Genomic DNA, 16,207 nt, shown 5'->3' with positions numbered 1-16,207 from the left:
AGTGGTTTGTCAATCTTGTTGATTTTCTCCAGGAACCAGCTTTTTGTTTCATTGATTTTTTGTATTGTTTTCTGTGTTTCTATTTTGTTGATTTCAGCCCTCATTTTGATTATTTCCAGTCTTCTACTCCTCCTAGGTGAGTCTGCTTCTTTTTTTTCTAGAGCTTTCAGGTGGGCTGTTAAGTCTCCAATGTGAGCTTTCTCTGTTTTCTTTAAGTGGGCACTTAGTGCTATGAACTTTCCTCTTAGGACTGCTTTCATAGTGTCCCATAAGTTTGAGTATGTTGTTTCTTTATTTTCATTGAATTCCAGGAAGACTTTAATTTCTTTCTTTATTTCTTCCTTAATCCAGCTATGGTTCAATAGTTGACTGTTCAGTTTCCATGACTTTGTATGCTTTCTGGGGGTAGCATTATTGTTGAATTCTAACTTTAATCCATGGTGATCTGATAAGACACAGGTGGTTACTAATATTTTTTTGTAACTGTGGATGTTTGCTTTGTTACCGACTATGTGGTCGATTTTCGAGAAGGTTCCATGAGCTGCAGAGAAGAAGGTATATTCTTTCCTATTTGGATGGAATGTTCTATAGATGTCTGTTAAGTCCATTTGATTCATTACCTTCACTAATTCTCTTATTTCTCTGTTAGGTTCCTGTCTGATTGACCTGTCCATTGGTGAGAGAGGAGTGTTGAAGTCTCCTACTATTAGTGTGTGCGGTTTGATGGCTGCCTTGAATTTTAGCAATGTTTCTTTTATGTACGTGGGTGCTTTTATATTAGGGGCATAGATGTTCAGGATTGAGACTTCATCCTGATGAACTGTTCCTGTTATGAGTATAAAATGCCCCTCTCCATCTCTTCTGATTGATTTAAGTTTAAAGTCAACTTTGTTAGAGATTAGTATGGCCACACCTGCCTGTTTCTTAGGACCATTTGCTTGATAGGCCTTTTCCCAGCCCTTTACTCTGAGTAGGTGCCTGTCTTTGTGGTTGAGGTGTGTTTCTTGTAAACAGCAGAATGTTGGATCCTGTTTTCTTATCCAATCTCTTAGCCTGTGCCTTTTTATAGGTGAGTTGAGTCCATTGACATTAAGTGATATTAATGACCAGTGGTTGTTAACTCCGGTCATTTTTTTTTTTAGTCGTAGAGTTTGTGAGTTTCCCTTCTTTGTTTTGTGTTGGTGAAGGGTCTCTAGATGTCTGAGGTATTGTGGTCATTGTTGGACTCCTTGGTTAGTGATTTTCCTTCAATTACTTTCTGTAAGGCTGGATTTGTGGCTGCGTATTGTTTAAATTTGTTTTTATCCTGGAAAATTTTATTTTCTCCATTTATAGTGAATGAAAGCTTGGCTGGGTATAGTAATCTGGGCTTGCACCCATGGTCTCTCAGTTTCTGCAGTACATCTAACCAGGACCTTCTGGCTTTCATGGTTTCCATGGAGAAGTCAGGTGTAAGTCTGATAGGTTTACCTTTATAAGTAATTTGGCCTTTTTCCTTTGCAGCTCTTAATATTCTTTCCTTATTTTGTATGCTTTGTGTTTTGATAATTATATGGCGAGGGGATGTTTTTTTTTGATCCAGCCTATTCGGTGTTCTGTATGCTTCTTGCACCTTCATAGGAAAATCTTTCCTTAGGTTGGGAAAGTTTTCTTCTATAATTTTATTAAATAGATTTTCTGGACCATTGAGCTGCCCTTCTTCTCCTTCTTCTACTCCTATTATTCTTAGGTTTGGTCTTTTTATTGTGTCCCATATTTCCTGAATGTTTTGTGATGAGAGTTTGTTGGACTTGCTGCTTTCTTTGATCAGTGTGTTTATTTTCTCTATGGTATCTTCAGAATCCGAGAGTCTTTCTTCTATCTCTTGTATTCTGCTGGTTATGCTTGTTTCTGTAGTCTCTATTCGTTTACCTAGATTTTCCATGTCCAGACGGCCCTCTGTTTGTGTTTTCTTCTTTGCCTCCATTTCAGTTTTCAGGTCTTGAACTGTTTCCATTATCTGTTTGATTGTTTTTCCTTGGTTTTCTAGGGTATCATTCACTGATTTATTCAATTCTTCAAACTTTCTGTTATATTTCTCATCCATTTCTATAAGGGCGTTTTTTACATGCTGTTTAAGGGTGTCAATCACTTTCATGAAGTCAATCTTTTCTCCTTCCTCTTGATTAAGGGGTTCTTGTCCTCCCGTTGTGAGGTCGCTTGTTTCTGGTAGCTTCATGTTGCTTTTCAGCTTGTTGGGCGAATTCTTGCCTTGACGTCGGCCCATCTCTTCTTCCAAATGCTCCCTATGGATCTTCTTTTACCGGATTAGGTCTCCTTGCCTACCAAACGCTGTCTCTCCCCAATGTTGGCTCTCCCAATGCTGGGTCTCCCCAATGCTGGGTCTCCTGGCGCCGAAAGATCAGGCCTCCCTGCTGGTTGGGCAGCTCGCAGACAAAGCGCCTACCCCGCTTGGTGCAGGCAGGCCACAGAAACAAAGGAACTGCTGCCCCCCGGGAGCCCCGGCTACTCGGACTCAGCGCCCAGATAGGCTGGGCTGGGCGATGCCTCGCGCCAAAAGAGGGCAGTGGGGGCGAAGTGGGGAGGGCTCTGGACGGAAGCTGGGTGGGCCAGGAAGAAAGAGGCAGCACCCGGGGAGTAGAGGCCCTGCAGAGAGCCCAAACAGGACAGGGGGCCAAGAAACCCCCGAGCTCCCCGTCCCAGGCTGGCGCCGTGGGCCAGAAACTCACCCCAATGCTGGGTCTCCTGGCGCCGAAAGATCAGGCCTCCGTGCTGGTTGGGCAGCCCGCAGACAAAGCGCCTACCCCGCTTGGTGCAGGCAGGCCACAGAAACAAAGGAACTGCTGCCCCCCGGGAGCCCCGGCTACTCGGACCCAGCGCCCAGATAGGCTGCGCTGGGCGATGCTAGGCGCCAAAAGAGGGCAGTGGGGGCGAAGTGGGGAGGGGTCTGGACGGAAGCTGGGTGGGCCAGGAAGAAAGAGGCAGCAGAGAGCCCAAGCAGGACAGGGGGCCAAGAAACCCCCGAGCTCCCCGTCCCAGGCTGGCGCCGTGGGCCAGACACTCACCCCAATGCTGGGTCTCCTGGCGCCAAAAGATCAGGCCTCCGTGCTGGTTGGGCAGCCCGCAGACAAAGCGCCTACCCCGCTTGGTGCAGGCAGGCCACAGAAACAAAGGAACTGCTGCCCCCCGGGAGCCCCGGCTACTCGGACCCAGCGCCCAGATAGGCTGCGCTGGGCGATGCTACGCGCCAAAAGAGGGCAGTGGGGGCGAAGTGGGGAGGGGTCTGGACGGAAGCTGGGTGGGCCAGGAAGAAAGAGGCAGCAGAGAGCCCAAGCAGGACAGGGGGCCAAGAAACCCCCGAGCTCCCCGTCCCAGGCTGGCGCCGTGGGCCAGAAACTCACCCCAATGCTGGGTCTCCTGGCGCCGAAAGATCAGGCCTCCGTGCTGGTTGGGCAGCCCGCAGACAAAGCGCCTACCCCGCTTGGTGCAGGCAGGCCACAGAAACAAAGGAACTGCTGCCCGCCCGGGAGCCCCGGGTACTCGGACCCAGCGCCCAGATAGGCTGCGCTGGGCGATGCTACGCGCCAAAAGAGGGCAGTGGGGGCGAAGTGGGGAGGGGTCTGGACGGAAGCTGGGTGGGCCAGGAAGAAAGAGGCAGCAGAGAGCCCAAACAGGACAGGGGGCCAAGAAACCCCCGAGCTCCCCGTCCCAGGCTGGCGCCGTGGGCCAGAAACTCACCCCAATGCTGGGTCTCCTGGCGCCGAAAGATCAGGCCTCCGTGCTGGTTGGGCAGCCCGCAGACAAAGCGCCTACCCCGCTTGGTGCAGGCAGGCCACAGAAACAAAGGAACTGCTGCCCCCCGGGAGCCCCGGCTACTCGGACCCAGCGCCCAGATAGGCTGCGCTGGGCGATGCTAGGCGCCAAAAGAGGGCAGTGGGGGCGAAGTGGGGAGGGGTCTGGACGGAAGCTGGGTGGGCCAGGAAGAAAGAGGCAGCAGAGAGCCCAAGCAGGACAGGGGGCCAAGAAACCCCCGAGCTCCCCGTCCCAGGCTGGCGCCGTGGGCCAGAAACTCACCCCAATGCTGGGTCTCCTGGCGCCGAAAGATCAGGCCTCCGTGCTGGTTGGGCAGCCCGCAGACAAAGCGCCTACCCCGCTTGGTGCAGGCAGGCCACAGAAACAAAGGAACTGCTGCCCCCCGGGAGCCCCGGCTACTCGGACCCAGCGCCCAGATAGGCTGCGCTGGGCGATGCTACGCGCCAAAAGAGGCTAAAAATCTTTATTTCTAGCTTTATGAAGTGTTCACTCCTAAAGTGAAATCGTGTATGGTGTTACTATAACAAAATCATGTTTCCTCCATGTCTTGGCCGCTCCTCAGTCCTGACCAGGTAGAGATTACCTGCACAGCCAGCACTGTAGGCTGACTGTCACTCAATCTGTCGTCGTTGGCACCTGCTTATGCACTCTTGATGCTTTTCTGAGATATGCATCCCCAGCAGTTCCCCCACCCCAAGCCGAAACCTGAAAGGCAAATGAATGAATTCACTCAACAGATAACTTACCCAGTAACCAGGTCCTGAGGGTACACTGGTGAACAAGAGAAGGTCACCGCTCTTGTGTAAATTATATTCTAGTAAGGGGATGTAAAAAATACACTCACGACAATTTTAGGTGTAGCAAATTCAGTGGAGGGAACTAACAGACTTTGAGATAGAGTGATTGGCTCCATTCCAAAAGACTAATTGGTTTGGCATCTGTGAGCCATAAGCATGCTCAGAGCCTTGATGTGTTAGTGGTTAGGCCGTCCTTGTACTTAAAGCCTGAGGACAGTCGGACTTGGGCTGCAGAATGGAGAGAATTCCAGCCATGCAAAGAAGAGCACTGCGGGAGGGCTGTCAAGGTACTCATAGTTAGTTGATCATTGTCTGTGAGGGGCATAGACTGTAGGCTCAGGAGCTGGAGAGAGGCGTGTGCAGTTGTCCAAATTGTGGTAGTGATGAGCGCAGAGATGTGTGTTGATGGTCTAGTAATTGGATATAGGGATAAGGGAAGAGGTGGTTTCAAGTGTGACTAGCCTTGACTTAAGCTGTAGGCGGGGAATCCTTAGAGTAGAAAACGCAGGGCTTGGTATTGAATATTAACAGATACCTGGCCGGGTGGTGGCAGCGCACACCTTTAATCCCAGCACTCAGAAGGCAGAGGCAGAGGAAGGCGGATCTCTGAGTTCGAGGCCAGCCTGTCTACAAGAGCTAGTTCCAGAACAGGCCCCAAAGCTACAGAGAAACCCTGTCTCGAAAAATCATAAAAAACACTACTAACAACAAAACCTCAAAAAAACAAACAAACAAAAAGATGCCTATTAGCCATCTAAAGAAAGATGGCCTAATTTCTGCTGAGTCCAGACTCTCCAGAGCTTGGGATAGCAGTTGGGAATCCTTAACATGAATATGCAGATTTCTTTTAAAGTCACTGAGCAGGGTGTCCTGGAGAAGACAGGTGGTTTGGCTCATCGCCCTTGAAAGTTGTTTGATAAGAGGTTTCAGGTCTGAGTAATGACGGGCAGAAATCTAAAGGGGCATGCTCTACTTGTCCTTAGAAACAAATTTATTGTGTTCATTTGGTTAAGACGAATGAAGGGTTTTCGGTTACCACTGTGCTCACTGCCGATTTGGCCTGAATTCAATGATTCTACTGCACACTTGTACGACTGTCTGATGTAATTTAGAGTCCATTTATTTTTATTTTTTATTTTTTTTTTTGAGACAGGGTTTCTCTGTAGCTTTGTTGCCTGTCCTGGAACTAGCTCTTGTAGACCAGGCTGGCCTCGAACTCCCAGAGATTCACCTGCCTCTGCCTCCTGAGTGCTGGAATTAAAGGCGTGCGCCACCACCGCCCGGCCTAGAGTCCATTTATTAATTTTTATAATAACCAAATGTTTTCCTTCACTCTTTCTTTTGGGACCCATACAGTTCTCTTTAAATGGTAGAAGTGGAAAAAAATATGTTAAAGAACTCTTAACCCAGTATTTGTAAAGAAAAGACTGGGAATATTAGCAGTAATCATTCTTAAGAAATAAGATAAAAATTTTGGTTTTATTTTATTAAAAAATGCTACCTACATTAGTGTCATATTTGTAATCTTGCAAAAGCAAAATGCAGTTGTCAAAAATAAATAAGTTCATGCATTGCTGGTGGGAATGCAAACTTGTGCAACCACTTTGGAAAGCAGTGTGGCGGTTTCTCAGGAAATTCGGGATCAACCTACCCCTGGACCCAGCAATACCACCCTTGGGAATATACCCAAGAGATGCCCTATCACACAACAAAAGTATATGCTCAACTATGTTCATAGCAGCATTGTTTGTAATAGCCAGAACCTGGAAACAACCTAGATGCCCTTCAATGGAAGAATGGATGAAGAAAGTGTGGAATATGTACATATTAGAGTACTACTCAGCAGTAAAAAACAATGACTTCTTGAATTTTGCATACAAATGGACAGAAATAGAAAACACTATCCTGAGTGAGGTAATCCAGACCCAAAAAGAGGAACATGGAATGTACACACTCATATTTGTTTTCTAGCCATAAATAAAGGACATTGAGCCTATAATTCGTGATCCTAGAGAAGCTAAATAAGAAGGTGATCCCAAAGAAAAACATATAGGCATCCTCCTGAATATTAACCTTCATCAGGCGGTGAAAGGAGACAGAGACAGAGACCCACATTGGAGCACCGGACTGAAATCTCAAGGTCCAAATCAGGAGCAGAAGGAGAGAGAGCACGAGCAAGGAACTCAGGACCGCGAGGGGTGCACCCACACACTGAGACAATGGGGATGTTCTATCGGGAACTCACCAAGGCCAGCTGGCCTGGGTCTGAAAAAGCCTGGGATAAAACCGAACTCGCTGAACATAGCGGACAATGAGGACTCCTGAGATCTCAAGAACAATGGCAATAGGTTTTTGATCCTACTGCACGTACTGGCTTTGTGGGAGCCTAGGCAGTTTGGATGCTCACCTTACTAGACCTGGATGGAGGTGGGTGGTCCTTGGACTTCCCACAGGGTAGGGAACCCTGATTGCTCATTGGGCTGATGAGGGAGGGGGACTTGATTGGGGGAGGGGGAGGGAAATGGGAGGCGGTGGCGGGGAGGAGGCAGAAATCTTTAATAAATTAATAAATAAATAAATAAAAATAAATAAAAAATAAATAAATAAGTATTCTGTTTTGAAAAGTAAAACACAAACCAGGCATGGTGGTACTCACTGCCAACAAATGCTTGGGAGGCTGAAGAAAGAATCACTTTGCGGCCATCCTCTGCTACACACCGAGACCCCAACTTAGCCATTCCCGAAAGTAAAATACATACTAAATTAGTTTTTAGAAGTTACTTTTACTCTGCAATTTAGTAAGTAATGCCAGTAATATATTTATGATTTTATATTAGACACATACTTTACATTTTATATTTTAGACTATCTTTAGAGTATTAATGGTAAGATAAATATAAAATATTACTCAAATCAGCTAGGAAGAATAATGCTGGAAGGTCACAGCTCTGAATATCTGAAGGTTACCTTTTCTCAGAGATCTACCCAGCCCTTTGTTTAGATGATGCAGGGCAGATTCCTAATAGGACCCAAATGTAAACACAGGAGCAGCAAACCCAAGTGGACCAAAGGTCACCTGCCTGTCACAGTGAGAGTTTGTCTTTGGCCTTCAGATAGCCACATGTAATCTGGTAAAGACATTTAAGAAACATATAGAATGTGCCTTTTGGAAATGTTGGGCTGATGGCTGTATTTGATACTAAAATCAAATTATGATGTTCTGAAATCTGGCCTTTAGTTGAACTCAAATTTCATAGGCAGTTATTAAAATGTGCCTTTAAAATTCTTATTTTACATAGAGCTTTTAAATGACATCGTATTGTATGTAATATTTGATGTAAAATAGCATTTCTTTTGTTTTCATAGCTTGCATTGAAAGGTTCGAGCTACAGTGGGCTACTTGAACGACATCATATTCATACCAAAAATGTAGAACATATAATTGATAGTTTACGGTAAGTCTGTGGGATGGGGTCTAAGATGGGATTTTATAGACAGGATTTATGATTTTATTTTGTACTAGTAGCTAATTGTTAGAATTTTAGTAAAGTTTGTCACATTTCCAGGAAATCATAGGTTAAAAGACCCAACTTTATCATTGTCTAAGGACATTTTTATTTTACTCAATTCAGATATTTCAGTGACTCTGTCTTCTAGTAAAGTGTCATTTCTGCAGCAAGCACCGCTCACAGTGGGCTTCCCCTGTGTGTCAAGTTTATTTCTTGGAACAGAATGTAGATATGGGTGTTCGTGAATGTATTCCCTGTGTCTAAAAATGACCATTCTAGAATCTTCTATTTGCAACTGAGTTTGCGTGACTATGAAAGAGGAACCTAAGGACATGCCAAGTACTTCAGTCTCTGCCACTCGATGAATAGGTGTTAAATTCAGGCAATAGCTATTTGGTTTTATAATGAATGTATAAGTTTTACATAATGAATATAATACATTTTTACATTAAATTTAAGCATCAGAAACAGAGGAAAGTAAAATTCTAATCAACCAGATTTATAGTTAGTGATTTTAAAATTTGTTTTAAGGCCCATGGAGATTTGGTTGTCAGATTTATTCCTTTGGTGCCTGACCTGTCACAGCTCACTGGCTATATAAGCTGACTTTGCGGACTACACCTAAATTTGTTTCCACAACAACGATTTTACTGTTTTTGCCTCTTTTTTTTTTTTTTTGTAATAATCTACCTTCTAGAAAATGCCCTTGTCTTAGATATGTCACCAGTGGAAAACGTGTGCAACTTCTTGTCCTAGGGGTGAAGGGATTGAGGTTCGTCTGGTGAAGCGGAGGGAGTACAGCGAAGAGACTGTGAGATGGGCAGACGCGGTCATAGCGGCCGGAGGTAACTGCTCTCTGAGATCAGGGGCTGGGATGTGGGATTTTCCATGAGTGTTATCGCCAGGTACCTGGTCTTTAGCTGTCTTTATTCCTTTAAGTCCTGCGACAGGTACTTGGAGTTTAGCTGTTTTGATTCCTTCAAGTCCTGCGAGACACTCTTCTGTTTGGTTTGGTTTTTGTTGTTGCATTTTTTCTTAATATTAGTTAATTTATAGTTCTTGGTGCTGTGAAGTTCTCTGTGTCTTACCTTCAGATTCAAAAGATAATTTGGTAAATGTATTTTGGTTTAATTATGGCAGTCTTAATAAAGAGCCAGTTGTGATATTTTATTGAGGTTTTCATCATTTGGCCCCAGGACACCAACATGTACTTATTTTGATTTTTGTTATTAGTGACCATTTTATCCAACTTTAAATCAAGTAGTTGCTGGAGAGAATATATTAAAGTTGGCCATGGTTGGATATGTTTTCACTAAAATACCATAAATTTCAGGGAAGGAGATATTTGGGATTAGAGTAATGATGTCCAGTTGGGTGGTATGATTGTCATTTAGTATGTTGTTGAGCTGAGAAATCGCCCAGCCTCCCTAACGTGCAGCATAGCCTGCAGGACAGTCTTCTAACATAAATTCTGTTTTTGCCAGTCTTGGCACAGTTGAAATCCTAATTCAGTGCAACGAGCCCAACACATTAAGTACAACAGGCATAGCACCATACAACAGGCAGAGTACACTAGGTATAACACAGTACAACAGGATCAGCAAAATATAACAGACATAGCACAGTACAGCAGGTTCAGTCCAGTACAACAGGCTCAGCACAGTACAACAACCATAGCATAATACAACAGGCATAGCACAGAACAGCAGGGTCAGCACAGTAAAACAGTTGTAGCCCAGAAAAATAGGCTCAGCACAGTACAACAGACTCAATACAACAGCCATAGCACAGTATAACATGGAAAGCACAATACAGCAAGCTCAGCACACTATAACAGGTATAACAGTGCAATAGGCTCAGCACAATACAACAGACATAGCACAGTACAGTAGACACAGTATAACAGACATAGTACAGCAGACTCAACATAATACAACAGACTCAGTATAATACAACAGACGTAGCACAATACAACAGGCATACAATAGGCATAACATAATATAACAGGCACAGCACAGTACAACAGGCACAGCACAGTATAATAGGCCTAGCACAGTGCAACAAGCATAGCGTGGTGCAACAGGCTCAGCACAATACAACAGGCACAGTACAGTAGGCTCAGCCCAGTACAGTAGGCTCAGCCCAGTACAACAGGCCCAGCACAGTACAACAGGCCCAGCACAGTGCAACAGGCCCAGCACAATACAACAGGCCCAGCACAGTGCAACAGGCCCAGCACAGTGCAACAGGCGTAGCATAATGTAAGGGGCATAGCACAGTGCAGCAGACCCAGCACGGTACAACAGGTGCAGCGCAGTACAAAGATGTAATAGGTGGAGGGGAGCCTTGTCAGTCAGCTAGGAGGGCATGGTTGTTAAAACTGTTAGTTTTAAAAATGATGCTGAAACTGCTTTATAAGACAAGTCTGGTTGTGTCTCACACTCTGTGTTAGGTGATGGCACAATGCTCCTGGCAGCGAGTAAAGTTCTGGACAGACTTAAACCTGTCATTGGGGTCAACACTGATCCAGAACGGTAAGCAAGAACATGTTTATTTTGTGACTGGTTTGTAGGACTAATTTTTAAATATTCTGCATAGAGCCATTTCTGCTTTGTTTTGTGTGTTGCCTATTTTTGATGAATCTTAAACTTTTGAATCTATTATTCATTTTCTCTATGTAGTCATGATGTGGGACTCTGTTGCTTCAAGGATTTTACCATAGTGCATGATGTTAAAGTGCAAGCATATTTGTTCCTGGTTGTAACATGGATAATAAAAATCAGAGACAGATATTCGGGTTCAACCTTAAGATCAGAAAAGCAAAGTGGGCATCCCCTGGCTTTTACCTCTACCTCAGACCGAAATAGGCGATCCTGCCACCACGAATCCTCAGACTGAGACTGAGCTTGAGAGCTGTCTCCTTCTGTTTTATATTCTTCTCTAGTGCTGGGATTAAAGGCGTGCACCACCACTGCCCGGCCTGTATGGGAGTTTCTGCGTTGGCTTCATTTGTCTGCAAACTTTAGTTTTTTCTTTTCCAGCTTTACTGATACTTACTCTTTTCTTTATCCTAACCACCTAGAGTCATGACCATACCTGGACTGTATAAAATTAGTCTGGAATTTCCCACCTCTACAGTCTCGTTTCTAGGAGCACGCTGGCTGTCCTTTGCATCGGTCTTGTCCCCTCGCAGGTCTGCCCTTCAGTATTCAGTGCTCAGGTCCCCTCTATTTTCAGTTTATTCATTTTGATGGCTCCATAAATATTTTTAAATAATTATCTTTCTGTCAATTCTAGATCCACATGCCATCCTTTTTATTCCTATATTAGATTTGAAAAATCACCCAGAAAAAAAAAAATCTTAGAAGTATGAGACTTGCTGGCACTTCTGATATAGAGTTGTAACCACTCACCGAGATCTCTAGACTTAGCCTTCTCTTCTCCCCTCTTCCCCACTCCACCACTCAGGAAGATCTGCTTGCTTTGGGTGCTTCTGCATCCTGTTCTCCCTTGCGTAAGCCCTCCCTACGTTCACAGAGGAGATGAAGGTAGGAGATCTTGTTCTGTCACGGGTTCCCTTTTCTCTGTGATCCTTCTCAGCCTGCAGCGCCACCCTCCCCCAGGGCTGTGCCTTTGCTGCAGCTCTGCAGCCTCACCCAGGCTTTGCTGCAGCTCTGCAGCCTCACCCAGGCTTTGCTGCAGCTCTGCAGCCTCACCCAGGCTTTGCTGCAGCTCTGCAGCTCAGTTACTGTCCCTTTTACTTCTCTTGAGCCCCAAACATAGGTTGTGTCCTCCCTTCCCAGTTCTAAACCGTTGAGGCTTTTCTGAGTTTGTCCTCAACAAGTTTGCTGATACTGTGTAAGAGACCAGTGCCATCCTGAACCCAGCAGACGCTGTAGGTTCTGTCTCTCTGAATTGGGGGTTTAAGTGTAGCATTTGCAGGTTTCTTTTCTTTCTACCACTGTGATTTCTTCTTTGTGATTATTAAAGGAACTTAGTTTTGGTCACTGTTCTATAATGCTGTTTTCACAGATTGTATTTTGGGTCCTTTTGTCTTTCATTGTCTAGAACATCCTCTGCTCTTGTCCTAATCCTTAGTGATGCTTCTCACTGTCTCGGAGCCTTACAGTGACACCCATCCCGCCGAGGAAGTCTAGTTCTTAACTGTGATGAGCGTGGCCAACTCACCCTTCCTTTCTTTGGAATTTTTCTTTTTAAGTTTTAGCACTTAGATACTTTACCTTAGGAAATGGTCCACAGATGGTCACCTTCACTGAACTGCAAGGCTTCATTATCTGCTGTTCTTATTTTCTGTCCTAATTTCCTGTTATTTTTATTCTTTTTTTTTAATGCTGTTCTTTCAAATTGGCTTTTTGTCAGATGTACTAAAAAAGCAGCTTGTCTACAAACGGTCATTGCTTTTCTCTTGATAAATGGAACCATTACCTGTGATGGAGTTGTGACTACTTCCTTATCCTTTGATCAAACTGCTGATAAATTCTAGGAATTCTGCCTTTGTCAAAAAACTTTTAAATGAATTCTTTGAAATTTTATACTGTGAATTTTTATCATATTCTCCTTAACTCCTTCCAGATCCACTTTCACCTCTATCCCCACCCCCTCAACAACTTCACTTTTTCTTTTTTTAACTCATTTGATTCAATTTGTGCTGCCCATAAACTTTCGGGTATGGGGCTATCTACTGGTGTAACAGGCTTTCTTTTTGGGTCCACCAGCCAGCTCCGAAATTATGACAGGGACACTTCTTATTAGTTATGAATGCTCGGCCTTAGCTTATGCTTGTTTCTTGCTATCTTTTATAACTTAAATTATCCAGTTTCTCTTTATCTACATTTTGCCTCAAGGCTTTTTACCTTTCTTTCTGTATGTCCTACTTTCACTGCTTCTTGTGTCTGTCTGTCAGCTGCCTGTCTTCTATCTCTGGGCATCTCCCTCTCTTTTTCCCTCAATCTCTTCTCTCTTCTTCTCTCTAGATTCCCCCTCCTATTTATTCTCTGCCCACCAGCCCCACCTACCCCTTTTCTGCCTCGCTATTGGCTGCTGAGCTTTTTATTAGTCCAATCAGGTGCCTTAGACAGGCGAAACAAATGCAGCACATCTTTACATAATTAAATGGCACAGTAACAAATGTAACACACCTTTACACAGTTAGTGATATTCTGCAGCATAAACAGATATAACACACCTTTACAGTTATTGATATTCTGCAGCATAAACAGATATAACACACCTTTACACAGTTAGTGATATTCTGCAGCATAAACAGATATAACACATATTTACATATTTAGACAAATGCAGCATTAACACATGTAACATATCTTTACATAGTTAAATAGTGGAGTAGACTGACCCACCAGGAGCCACACACTAATAGAAAACTAACTCTGCTTTTCCTAGAAGCCATCGACTCCCCATAGCTCTTGAGTTAGACCCAGGGCTCGTGACCAGAGACACTGACTTGATCATTTGCAGGCCTTGTTTAGAACCTCTTGAGTCCATCTCTTACGGTTTTCACTGCCACTAAACATAGCTCAGACTGTCATAGGCTGTTGTCAAAGATACTTCAGTAACCAAGTGTTCAAACATAGAAGCCTGTGGGGGACATTTTACACACAATTTATGGTCTTTTTCTAAAGTGCAAGTCTAATTATAGTTAGTCTTTAATTAAAATCTTGTACAATTCCCCTGTGACCTTCAGGATCCATTGCAAATCCCTGAGCTAATATACGTGCTCTTTGGCCATCTGTTTCTTGTCTGCTCCCCCAGTTTCATCTATCGTCTGTTCACAGGCTTCTACATAGTCTTCAGCTGAAAAAAAGGCATGTGTGGTTTTGAACTTTTAGGAGCGGCCCAGAATCTTCCCAAAAGGCTCAGTGTGAGTGCTAACCACACGAGCATCTGTTCACACCTTGGTTGGAGACTCACCCAGGCGAGCTTTGGCTCTGGTCAGAGGCTTGGTTGACATATGAGATAGTGGAGGATTCGAAGGAGTGAGTTCCAGAAGGCCTGTGCTATTTTTATGCTTTTTACATTCTGCCAAGAGTGTGCTTATGCCAGGCTTACCCGTGGCCATTCCCTCAAGATGGAGTGTCAAAATGTACTGCTGTGGTTCTTAGTCAGGCCTCAGCGGCCTCAGAGGCCTCCCAGCTCCCAGCACAGACAACACATAACCTCTTCCTGTTCTCTTCTGCCTGTCTCTGCTGTTGCATGGCTAATTCTTTTGAGTATAGGACCTTACGATCTCTGAAATTAGCAGTTTTGTACACAGCATTGAGGAAACTGCTAAAGCATGAGAGTAATTAAAGGATCTTAGGAGCAAGCCTGGGAATTCAGCCTTCCTGAATTAACGTTCTCTGAGATTCAGAAAGCAAGATCATTAGTCTAGCAATTAACCTTTGATTCTCTTCAGTGTTGATGGATATGGGATTTAGAAATTCTTAGTAGCCTATTTTTATATCATTAAGTTAAGAGGTTGTGAACTTGAGCAATTTTGTGGCTGGATTGTATTTTGTTTAAAAAGCTGGATTTAAGTCATAAACCTGTCAGATTTTGAGACCTTAGATTTGCCTGTGAAGGCAAGAAGACAAAACAACTCTTAAAACTCTATTGTTCTAAATAGAAAATAGAGAGAAGAGAAAGCTGTATTAATAATACCTTGTCATGAGGTCAAAAGTCATCTAGGGCTACAGGCATTCAGGGTTTCATTTGGGTCGGAATATCAGCTTTAAGATGGCTGGTTCGCATGGACTCAATCAGAATTAAAAATTTCATTCAGTTGGTCTCTTCTGTCTTTCACACTCACTCTGCTGCACCTGGTAAATAGCCTTTGAATGCCTTAGTAGTCAGCCTTCATTAGTATCCCGATATTCCCACCCTCTCGGCTTCTGTCCTGCTCTCCATTTCAGTCAGGACTGGCAGGGATGACATCGACAGTTCTAAGCCATGTTCTAAGTGATGCATTGCAGCTTCTGTGTTGAACTGTTCATTAACTGGTCAGCTACCAGGATACTGAGGTCAGCCTAGTTACCCCTGTGAAGAAAGCCTTCATCCAAGGAACCGAGACCTCCTGCTTTTAGCTGGCTCCAGCTTGTCAGCCTTAAGCAATCTGGAAAATGGATTTAGTAGCCTAAGCCAGGCCTTCAGATACCTGGAGCTCAAGCTGATATCAGATATATGACGTCATGAGGAAGTGTAGCCTTCTGTGGAACTATGCTTGACCTAGGGAGCTGTTTTCTGTCAAATGACCGTGTTTCCTTTTATATAGTAAACATTGTGTAAAGTATTAGTGGATATAAGAATTTTAAAAGCCTAGAGAACAGATGTGGTTCAAGTGGTCTGTTGTAGGAGCTGCGGGCCTCTTTTCGTCCCGCCCAGCTCCCACACAGCTAGCTTTACACCAGAAATAACAACACACAAACTGTATTCATTTAAACACTGCTTGGCCCATTATATCTAGCCTCTTCTCGGCTAACTCTCGCACCTGGACTAGCCCATTTCTACTAATGTGTGTAGCACCCCAAGGTGTGCTTACTGGGAAGATTCTAGCCTACGTCCATCCTGGGTTGGAGCTTCATTGAGTCTGCCCGGGAGAGGGGAGCATGGCATCTGAGCTCACTTCCTCTTCCTCCCAGCATTCTGTTCTGTTTACTCTGCCTATCTAAATTTTAACCTATCAGGGCCAAGGCAGTTTCTTTATTTAACCAATGACCTTCCTCCATCATTGGTCCAGGCTTAAAGTTTCAGCACCTAGACTTGTAAGCACTCTGTGATACTCTGTCTCCAAAATAAGCAAACAATAATAAACAATTTAAAAAATGAGGTCCTGTCTGTTATTGACCTCTGTAGAAGGATACATTGCTTAACTGTACTCTTTTTTTTCTGCTCATTAATTTACATTTTACAATATATTAGTTTATTATCAAGATGTATTTTTGGTGAGGTCTCCTCTCAGCCATTCCTTCAAGACTAGCACACCACAGGAATGATAATAATGAAAATTTCTGGATATCTTGTCATTGTCCTATAAGTAGTTAAAAGGAATCTTACTATCTTGTAATTTTCAGT

General features: G+C 44.0%; 1 protein-coding gene across 2 annotated transcripts in view; it reads left to right on the top strand.

The window, feature by feature from the left end:
• Nadk2 (NAD kinase 2, mitochondrial) overlaps positions 1 to 16,207 on the top strand; it is a 51,912-nt gene that overhangs the window by 15,707 nt on the left and 19,998 nt on the right. For both annotated transcript variants that reach the window (XM_041631285.1, XM_041631284.1), the window contains exons 2-4: positions 7,977 to 8,065; positions 8,876 to 8,964; positions 10,572 to 10,653. In XM_041631285.1, the coding sequence (XP_041487219.1) occupies positions 7,977 to 8,065; positions 8,876 to 8,964; positions 10,572 to 10,653 (260 nt within the window). The remainder of the gene's footprint in view (positions 1 to 7,976; positions 8,066 to 8,875; positions 8,965 to 10,571; positions 10,654 to 16,207) is intronic.

The sequence above is a fragment of the Microtus oregoni genome, unplaced genomic scaffold, assembly GCF_018167655.1.
Source record: "Microtus oregoni isolate MIOR12 unplaced genomic scaffold, Mior012 000036F_ref0000092, whole genome shotgun sequence".
Lineage (NCBI taxonomy): Eukaryota > Metazoa > Chordata > Mammalia > Rodentia > Cricetidae > Microtus > Microtus oregoni.
The sequence above is the reverse complement of the archived record's forward strand: the minus strand, read 5'-3'. Positions and strand labels throughout refer to the sequence as shown.